This window comes from Saccopteryx bilineata, chromosome 3 (genome assembly GCF_036850765.1).
Source record: "Saccopteryx bilineata isolate mSacBil1 chromosome 3, mSacBil1_pri_phased_curated, whole genome shotgun sequence".
Lineage (NCBI taxonomy): Eukaryota > Metazoa > Chordata > Mammalia > Chiroptera > Emballonuridae > Saccopteryx > Saccopteryx bilineata.
In genome coordinates, this window is record NC_089492.1 from 82,549,599 (window position 1) to 82,560,425 (window position 10,827).

The window sequence follows — 10,827 nt, forward strand, 5'->3', positions numbered from 1 at the left end:
TTTTAATGAACTTCCTTTATCAGAGTTTAGATTATCAAAATGAAATAGTCTTTTTAATTGGAGTCTTCTAACACTGACTTCATCTTCTCTGGTATTTTGATGACAGTTCAGGAAAACGAGATCTCACATATCAGGTCGGGTACAGGATGCTTCAACCGTCTTCCCGTCTCTTGGTGACAGTGTCGTGTTGCAGACATAACTGCACCAAGAAGGGTGAGACCTTCTATGAGGGAAAACATTGCGGTATGCCTTCCTAATTCAAATCCAGAACTAGTAATGATGCTTTCTACTAAAAGAGGAGGTAGTTGTGTAATAAAAAAACCATATGACTTTATTTTATATCCCTTTGTAACCCGTCCTACCACTCAAATGTAACCTTTTTTCTATTTAATAGTTGAGTATGCATGCAGTTAAATGTCTTCAGCAAGCATGTCTAATGGATCCTAACAGGTGCAGGAATAAATGAAGGAAAAAACTGTGTATTTTAAATTAATATTAAAAATCTTATTATCAATTGCCTTCATCAAACGTGGGCTAAACCAATGGTCTCTCCTAGTTAACAATGAATTAGGAGTTACTGAACAATCTCATGGCAGAAATGTTTTAGCGTCGCCATGTAAATTAATAAAGTCATAACCTGAAGCCAGAAAAAAAACACATTACACTGAACCTAAAGTCAAAACCATTTGAGACTCTGAACAATAAGCAGGAATCGATGACTAATTCTAAAATCTCTAAGACCATGAAACACATTCTCAGCAGTGGAAGCCCCAGTCCCCTGCACTGCCAGGTCAACCAGAAAAACAGTGTTTCACTATCTGTAACAAGGGTGGTTATTTACCGGATTAATCCCCTTCCTGAGGAGGCTCATACACAGGCTTCAGGGGAAAATATAACTGTTGAAGTGCCACGCAAGCTGGGAGTGCACAAGTTAAAGAGCTGTTCTTACAGGGCCCAAGACTCAAAATAAGTTTGTAATCCACTATTTTTAAATCTGAAAATTGCTTTCCAGAGTCAAAAGACATTATATTATTTGTTTACCAGATTATAAAATACAAGAGACCTCCCAAATGAAAAATAAAAACAAAAAGAAAAATCTGATTTTCAGTTACTTTAAGGAGATGTATATTATCAGGTATAACATATTCCCTAGCTTGACCTGTGTTGGCGCAGTGAATAAAGCATCAACCTGGAAAACTGAGGTCATCAATTCAAAACCCTGGGCTTGCCTGGTCAAGGCACTTAAAGGAGTTGATGCTTCCTGCTCCTCCCCCTTCTCTCTCTCTCTCTGAAATGAATAAAGTCATTTTTAAAAATTTGTTTACTTTAGGGGGGAGAAAGAGAGAGAAGGGCAGGGGGAGCAGTAGGAAGCATCAATTCCCATATATGCCTTGACAAGGGAAGCCAGGGTTTCAAACTGGTGACCTCAGCATTCCAGGTCAACTCTTTATCCACTGCACCACCATAGGTCAGGCAAATCAAGTCTTAAAAAAAAAAATTCGGCCTGACCTGTGGTGGCGCAGTGGATCAAGTGTCGACCTGGAAATGCTGAGGTCGCCGGTTCGAAACCCTGGGCTTGCCTGGTCAAGGCACATATGGGAGTTGATGCTTCCAGCTCCTCCCCCCTTCTCTCTCTCTGTCTCTCTCTCCTTGCTCTCTCTCTCTCTCCTCTCTAAAAAAAAAAATAAATAAATAAATAATTCCCTAAAGTAACCTGCACTAGGCAAAATAGCTTATACTCGCTAGTAATGTTTTAAAATTAATGATACTTAACTTGAATAATATTTTAGATTTTCTAATCTCTTCAAACATTCAAAACTATCTTATAGAGATAAGATGAGCTTACAAACGTTGTCATTCTATTACTCCATATAGACGATAATCTACTGACATGTATTTTAAGAAGCATGGTCTTATGCTAAGATGACTAAAACACCTACCATTTTAGCTGCCAGAACTTTAACCATGCGATCTGAAACACAAAATCCAAGTATCTTTCTCCTCAACCATAGTTTGTATTACTTCAAACATTACTAAAAAAAATATCATATCCTTTAGCCTGGTGGATCACTCATTTAGCAAAGCATCCAAATAAGCAAATAAAGCTATTATGAATCTTTCCAAATATTGTACTTAGTGACATTTCTTTCAATAAGCACCTACTATGATTCCAGGCAATGTGCTCAGCTTTGCAAATACTATTACTTAAAAAACCCAACACTTACACTAAGAACAGTGCATACTTAAACCATCAGCCGGTCAAGTACTGCTGAGTGAGGCCCGATGCTGTGATTGATGCCCTGGGACTATGTGTCTGCAGAACAGGCTGCTTCTGCACCACAGACCGGAGTGTCCACATGCAGGGCATGCGGCACTGGCCCATGTGCTCTACTGACGGCACCTCTGTACCATTCACTGTCCTTCAATGTTTTTCTTTAAATAGTGGCACATAAATAACATTTGTCTTGTTAAGATAAGAAACAACCGACAAAAAACGTGGAGAACCTTTTTTTACATATTAACAAAAACCTCAATAAAATTGAACTATAACCTTACATACTGAAAGTCATTAAAGAGGGAACTAACCTAAATTAGTGCTATCATTCTTTATATGTCACATTGTATTATATTTAAAGTACAAAATATACCTTTCAATTTGTGGAAGCTGTTTCTTGGACTGAACTGCTTTAAGAAATTCAGTAAAATATTCTGGCTTTACAATCGGACATCCACAAATGAGTGCACATATTGTCTAGAAAGAAGAAAAGAACATGTGTGAATACATGTATTCATGCTATTTATTTACTTATTAGGTTTATTTTATTTAAAAAATGGGTTTTTTGAGAGTGAGAGAGACAGGAGGGAAGAGAGGGTAAGAAGAATCAACTCACAGTTGCTTTCACTTTAGCTGTACATTGATTGCTTCTCCTATGTGCCTTGATGAGGACTGAACCAGTGTCCCCTTGTTCAAGCCAGCAACCTTGGGCTTTTCATGCCAGAGACCTTTTGGCCTCAAGCTGGTGGGCTTTGGAGTTGTGTGGACAATCCTCCTGCTCAAGCCAGCAACCCTGCACTGAAGGGCCCACGCTCAAAGCCAGCGACTTTAGGATTTCAAACTGGTAAACTCAGCATTCAGGGTCGACACTTTATCTACTGTGCCACCACCAGTCCCGCTAAGCTTATTTTAAAGAGTTGTAAGTTATAGACTACAAAGGGGCTAGTCTTCTTCCCTCCTTATCTCTCTATAAAGAAGCCACAATCTGGCCCTGGCCGGTTGGCTCAGCGGTAGAGCGTCGGCCTGGCGTGCGGGGGACCCGGGTTCGATTCCTGGCCAGGGCACATAGGAGAAGCGCCCATTTGCTTCTCCACCCCCCACCTCTTCCTCTCTGTCTCTCTCTTCCCCTCCCGCAGCCAAGGCTCCATTGGAGCAAAGATGGCCCGGGTGCGGGGGATGGCTCCTTGGCCTCTGCCCCAGGCGCTAGAGTGGCTCTGGTTGCAGAGGGGCAGAGCATCGCCCCCTGGTGGGCAGAGCCTCGCCCCTCGTGGGCGTGCCAGTTGGATCCCAGTCGGGCGCATGCGGGAGTCTGTCTGACTGTCTCTCCCTGTTTCCAGCTTCAGAAAAAAACAAAACAAAACAAAAAAAGAAGCCACAATCTATAAAAAAGAAGTCAGTTCGGTCAACTGCTTAATTTAGTATACAAATCACTATGTAGTCAATTATCATATAAAACCCACCCATTAAAATAATTAACTTAAAAACCTCTTGGGGGAAGTAGAACAACAAAACAAAACATAAATCAGTGTTAAAATGTATTCCAATTTCAAAACCATTAAAATGCTACAAAGTACTGTATATGTTAAGATTGAGGTAATGTAACATCTGCCCTAGAGAAGACAGAATCAAGAGATAAACATGAGAGGAAAGACCTTCTTATCTAACTGCCTTTCCAACAGACTGTGATATGGAGTAAAGTAGTTTCACAGAAGTAAACAAAGGAGTAACTGCTTGTGGTTGGGTAAAAGCTCAAAATAAGTATCTACAGATGGGGTGGGGGCTTTAAGTAGCAAGTGCATTATATGATAAGTCTCAAATAAGATACAGCCACAAAATTGAGAAATATCAGAAAATACTATCATGGGCAAGAAAATGAAGAGGATCCAACATAATTCTAGAAAATAATCCAGCTAAAGAATGTATTTATGTATGCTTCCAAAACCATGGGGTACTCCCTAAATATGAGCAAGCAAGGTGGGGTATCTCCCAAGAATGGAATCTGAAAGACACCAACAGATGAAATAATTGACTTCTTGTATGAAGTAAAAGTGTGCAATTCCATAGTGGACCGAGTGAGCTCCAAAACATGTAATCCTGGGCAAAGGATTTCACTGTTCTGTGCCTCAGTTTCCTCTTCAGAGAATAAAAATTGAACTGAATATTCTATAAGTTTTATGTTGTTCTAATATTCAACAATTTTAAAAAGATAAGCTAACCTGTACTTTTGGAAATTTTACCCCAAAAGTAACAAGTTTTCCTTTTTTTGGAACATGATTGATCAGAAATATTGAAAAGGCCAATTCTGCAAACCTTTGTTGGTATATATCCAGGACTTGCTAATGGGAAGAGCCGCATGATGGCAGCTGGACCAATCACTGGAAGTGTATGCTCTGGTGAATAGGTGCTAGTTTCCAGGTCTGTCAGACTCGGCTATTTCACAGCCGCCAAGCAAGGTCATGATTACCTTTTCTGTTTCTCAGCTACCTTGCTCTCTGAGAGTCCACACATAAATATTCTGATCATTTAATGGTGCATCCCTACTGCAAACTAGTAAGTGGACAATTTGATATATGAATTTATTATCTGTGAGTGTACTGACATAAATTAGTACTGTTAAATTTATGTCAATTTCATAAACTTGCAAAGATAACACGATCCTTGGTCAGAGATAACCCAAGATACAATGAGATTCAATCTGAGCAGCAAGTCATTCTCTACGACACCTCTGTAACTATAATACATACATTCTGATTTAATTATATTAGCTACCAAAAGATTTTTCTATTATCTAATAAAGGAATCTTAGCATTTGTTGCTTTTCACTACAGATATTAACCTAAAACAATGCTACATATCTATAATCAACCTGTTTAAAAGGAGACGAATCATCTTCCTGTATCTTTCTTCAGTTAGCTTTGGATATAACCAAATCTGATCAAGATGCAAAATCTGAATGCATACCAAAATATATTCCTGTTTTAATGAATAATCAGTATCATCTAAAGGTACATACCTAAAATCTCTAGATTATGAAGATACATTAGAGTAATATTAAACTACAAGAACTTAAAAGGTTTTTTGGGGTTTTTTTTTTACAGAGACACAGAGAGAGATGTATAGGGACAGATAGGAATGGAGAGAGACAAGAAGCATCAATCATTAGTTTTTCGTTACAACACCTTAGTTGTTCATTGATTGCTTTTTCATATGTGCCTTGACTGCGGGCTTTCAGCAGACCGAGTAACCCCTTGCTCAAGCTAGTGACCTTGTGTCCAAGCTGGTGAGCTTCTGCTTAAACCAGATGAGCCCGCACTCAAGCTAGCGACCTTGGGGTCTCTAACCTGGGTCCTTCCGCATCCCAGTCCGACGCTCTATCCACTGCACCACCGCCTGGTCAGGCTTAAAAGTATTTTTGATTAGGGTCGTAAACCAAATAAAAGAGCACGAGATGACCAAGAGTAGAGGAAGATGACTTAATGAGGAGACAGAAGACAGTAATTTTGAAGACTGGCAGTTGCTCTCTAGTCACTTTGCTCCACTGTGTAAACTTGGGGAACAGAAAACATAAGTCATTTTTTTAAATGCCAAGTCAAAATGTGAGATACAATTTCATGTGCTTCTGTTGTTTCACATAATAAATATGTCATCAAAAAGCCATTCTACCCTAAATGGGATACAAAAGCATGGGGTTGGCATATAGAAATCTACAACTAATAGTTGTAATAGATTTAAAGTAAATGACTTTGAAAACAGCTGTGTATAGTGGATGAGTAAGCTTAAATTCATAGAATGCATTTTAATGTGACAAGTCATTCAGCTTACTTTAATGGTAACTTTAACTGATGTCATGACAAGGTGAGTGCATTCTTCTGTCCAATTGTTGACAGTAAGTCCTCCCAGACGCAATATGGCTTCATTCAAAGTAGTTTTCCCAGAGACATCTAAACAAGAAGAGCATGCAACCAAAGGTTCATACTCCACTCTGTAAATGAGTTACATAAAGTAATTATCGTAAGTACAGAAATGGCAACTTATAGAACTTTAATCTAGAGGCTCACATCACACATATTATTTTAATTTTTATGTATTACTAAACTTTCTGGATAATGAAATCATCATTCTCTAAATCTGAAGTTACAACTAAGAAAAACAACAATCAAGTTAACGTTATATTTTCACTGGTGCCAAATCAAGGTACCCACGGCCCAGTCAAACTCTCCCTCCTTCTGTTGTGACTGACAAAGCCCACTGATACATGTGAGTGGTACAAAGCTCAAGACTGTACTGAGTGGGAATTCAGAATCTGGTTAGTATAAAATAAGGCACTCTATTTGTACATCAATTTTAAAAATTCTTACCTGAACTTACTTTCAAACACACCAAAAGTAACTCTATCCCCTGTCTGCAAAGTTCGGGGAAGGCCATTCTGCATTTTTTCCTCATTAACAAAGGTGCCATATTTAGAAGTATCTTTTATCGTCAAGATGGGGATTTCAAGTGTTTGACTCTGGAAAAAAAAAGTCAACAAATAATTTAGAGTGTTTTACCACTTAGTAAATATTCAACAGTGTTTTTCTATACCTATAAGAACAGAGACACAAAACCTAAATATCACTGAACAGATGGAATATTTGCTGATATGCATTTGCTAAGAATAATGGGTTTTCATTCTTATTACAATCAGTATTATCACCAGCACAGCCGTTTGTATATATATTTTTGTACCTTTATCACCCAAAGTTGTAATTAAACCAACCAACCAACCTCAAGTCAAAGCCATTCAAAAGAGTTGTAGGGCACAAACAACACCTGTTTTCCATAATAAAACAAATTGGTTCCCAGTGTGCAAACCCACCTTGTACTGGAAATACCCCGGTTTACAGGGCTGCACAACCCTTTAGAGCAGGAGACCTAAAGATCTGTTCAGTGCTCTATCCCCAGGCTGGCATACAGTAAGCATTCAATGAACATTTAAATAAATAAATATAAGTATGTTCTATGTCCTCTGAGTTTCTAAATCATTCAATAAATGTAAAATATTGGGAAAGGAATTTCAAATAACTAAACAAACAGCCTGACCTGTGGTGGTGCAGCGCATAAAGCATGGGCCTGAAAGCTGAGGTCCCTGGTTAAAAACCCCAGGCTTGCCTGGTCAAGGTATATATGAGAAGCAACTATGACTTGATGTTTCCAATTCCTCTCCTCTCCCACCTTTCTCTCTCTCTCTCTTTCTCCTCTCTAAAAATCAATAAATAAAATCTTGAAAAGAAAATAGTAGTCTGAAAGAGAAAGTTGATGAGATGTGAATAACAAATGAGAAAGCAATGAGTGCAAAGACATAAAAAGATATGATTATTAAAAAAAACCCTGGCCGGTTGGCTCAGTGGTAAAGCGTCGGCCTGGCGTGCAGAAGTCCCCAGTTCGATTCCTGGCCAGGGCACACAGGAGAAGCACCCATCTGCTTCTCCCCCCCCCCCTTCCTCTCTGTCTCTCTCTTCCCCTCCCGCAGCCAAGGCTCCATTGGAGCAAAGATGGCCCGGGTGCTGGAGATGGCTCCTTGGCCACTGCCCCAGGCACTGGAGTGGCTCTGGTCGCAACAGAGCGACGCCCCGGAGGGGCAGAGCGTCGCCCCCTGGTGGGCGTGCCGGGTGGATCCCGGTTCGGGCGCATGCGGGAGTCTGTTTCTCCCCGTTTCCAGCTTCAGAAAAACACACACACACACACACACAAAAACAAAACAAAACAAAACAAAAACAACAAACACCACTGGTATGGCCACTGAAATGTACTTAATTTTTTAACATTTAAAAAATCCAGGCTGGTTTGCTCAATGGTAGAGCATTGGCCCAGTGTGTGGAAGTCCTGGGTTTGATTCCCGGTCAGGGCACACAGAAGTGACCATCAGCTTCTCCACCCCTCCCTCCCATCTCTCTCTCCCCACGTCCATCTCCTACAGCCATGGCTCCATCAATTAGAGGGAGATGGCCTGGGTGCTAAGAATGGCTCCCTGGCATCCCCCTCGGGTCACTAAAAATAACTCAGTTGCTCCAGGGAGCAAGGCCCCAGATGGTCAGGGCATCATCCTATAGAGGGCTTGCTGGGTGGGTCCCGGTAGGAGCACATGTGGGAGTCTGTCTCCCTCCCTCCCCTGCTCTCACTTATAAAACAAAACAAAAACCTAACAGCTGCCCTGGCTAGGTAGCTCAGTTAGTTGGAGCAGCATCTGGATCTGCGGAGGTTGGGAGTTTCATCCGCGGTCAGGACACATATAAGAAGCAACCAATTGGCTCTGGCTGGTGGCTCATTGGATAGAGCGCCTCCCCACCCCTGGACTCCAGGGTTCAATTCCCCTTCAGGGCACACAGGAGAAGTGACCATCTGCTTCTCTGCCCCTCACTCTCCCCCTTTTCCCTCTATTCCCTTCCCACAGCCAGTAGCTGGATTTGTTCCAGTGGCCCTGGCCATAACTCAGTTGGAGCGCACCAGCCCAGTATACTCCAGCATTCGCCTCAAATAGGGTTGCGGGTGGATCCCAGTCACCCAGTCGGGGTACATGCGGGAGTCTGCTTATCTTCCCTCCTCTCACCCAAAATAAATAAGTAAGTAAATAAATAAGAACCAAATCAATTCACAACTACATGAAACAACAAACCGATGCTTCTCTCTTGCCCTTCCTTTCTCTCTAAAAAAAGTCAATAAAAAATTAAGCTAAGATATTAAAAGTTAAAAGATAAAAAAACTCTGTAACAGCTTTTACAGTGCAAGCTCCTACAAGCCCCCACAGGCAAGGCACTCGGGACCACCCTGGCCCCAAGTGGAGTAAGCGCCACAGGAACACACCGCACTGGTCCCCGGGAAGCTGGCGGTCAGCACGGCGTGACTGCGGCTGATGGACTTGTCCTGTTCAATGAGGATGCCACAGTTCTTCCTTCCCACCTCGTACTCAACGCCCGTCAAAAGTCGGTGCGGCCCTGGGAGGATCACAGAGAAAACTGGTGAGCGCACGCGCGCAGGTGCATACGGCACAGGTACAGTACTTCAACGGAGTATGCTCATCTCGCTGTTTCAATGTGAACGGTGCACCCACACATGAACTTGTGGCGTTCCAGCGAAGCCTCTCTGAAGGACGCGGAAGGTGAAAAACCACACTGCGGACCGTGAACCCTCACCGCGTTCACGTCTAAGCTCCACAGGTGTTCCGAACTCAGGCGCCCGCCGCCTCTGCTGCTCACACTCAGTGGGCGGACAGCCACCCTCAAGGGCCGCTGTCACCGGAGCGGCCGGGCCATAACGAGGTACCCGCAGAGCGACACCGGGCAGCGCCGCGCGGAAGACTCGGAGGACAGCATAGCCTCTACACCTGAAGCCCAGCCCCTCGCCGGACTTGCCTAACACCCCGTACCACGTGCCCGACGCCCACCGTCGCCGGAAGATGGCAACAGGGGCGTGGCCGAGCCGGAAGCGCTGCTCAGACCCACTCCCACCCGCGTGTCCCGCGGAAATCGGCCCTCGGTTACCTCCCTTCCGCCTCACCTCCGGCCGAGCCCGCGTCTGGGAGTAACTTCCACATGGATGCGGTCTCAGTGTCGGGGTGACGTAGGGCTGCGAAGCCTCAGCTACCAGATGTGCCTGCGATCTCGCGGGCTCCGTGGCGTGCGCGCCTCGAGACTGCGCCTGCGTAGAAAACAGCGGCAGAGGGTGGCGTGTCGCCTGGTCGCCACCTGGTGGATAGGAGGAAATAGCTCAATCCTTTGGAAGTGTGCTGTGGGAGTACTGCTCCCTTTTTAAGGTGTCCGCCAATATTAGGTTATCTGTATCTTTCTGATTGTAAATTGAAATAGCTTTAAAAATGAACTCCAAAGCAATGTAAAGAAATCTTATACTTAAAGACACTCACACACTAACACTAACCACATATGTAAATCCATGCGTTTGCAATATCTTAAATTTCAGTTCCTTTGTAAGCATCTTAATGGTGATGATTAACAAAGATTTCACCCCGTCAACTCATTATTGTTACTCTTCTCCAAGTTCAAAGCAACATTTCTAACTTCTTTTTCATAAGTGACACTTTCATCTAAACAGGAACTGAATTCATTCCATTTCCACTTTGACCTAACTGATGCAGCCTCTGCTTTACCTACTCCACGAGCCTCTACTCCAGGGGTCCCCAAACTGCAGCCCGCTGAGGCCATTGATCCCACCGGGCACTTCCGGAAGGGGCACCTCTTTCATTGGTGGTCAGTGTGAGGAGCACAGGATGTGGATGCTGTATATCAGGGGTCCCCAAACTACGGCCCGCGGGCCACATGCGGCCCCCTGAGGCCATTTATCCGGCCCCCACCGCACTTCTGGAAGGGGCACCTGTTTCATTGGTGATCAGTGAGAGGAGCATAGTTCCCATTGAAATACTGGTCAGTTTGTTGATTTTATTTTATTTTATTTTATTTTTTGTATTTTTCTGAAGCTGGAAACAGGGAGAGACAGTCAGACAGACTCCCGCATGCGCCCGACACGCCCACGGGGGGGGGGGGGCTCTGCCCACCAGGGGG

At 43.2% G+C, this 10,827-nt stretch overlaps 1 protein-coding gene across 7 annotated transcripts in view; it reads right to left on the minus strand.

The window, feature by feature from the left end:
* Positions 1–9,935, minus strand: part of NBN (nibrin) — a 44,505-nt gene extending 34,570 nt beyond the window's left edge. For 2 of the 7 annotated variants that reach the window (XM_066266501.1, XM_066266497.1), the window contains exons 1-5: positions 9,809–9,935; positions 9,116–9,246; positions 6,634–6,782; positions 6,098–6,257; positions 2,649–2,752 (exon numbers count right to left, since the gene is read on the minus strand). In XM_066266501.1, coding sequence (XP_066122598.1) covers positions 2,649–2,752; positions 6,098–6,257; positions 6,634–6,782; positions 9,116–9,246; positions 9,809–9,845 — 581 coding nt within the window. In that variant the 5' untranslated portion in view covers positions 9,846–9,935. Of the gene's footprint in view, positions 1–2,648; positions 2,753–6,097; positions 6,258–6,633; positions 6,783–9,115; positions 9,247–9,362; positions 9,683–9,792 lie in introns of those variants that run through there. The other 5 variants (XM_066266500.1, XM_066266504.1, XM_066266503.1 and 2 more) reach the window with 5 other exon arrangements.
* Between the last annotated feature and the right edge of the window lie 892 nt (positions 9,936–10,827).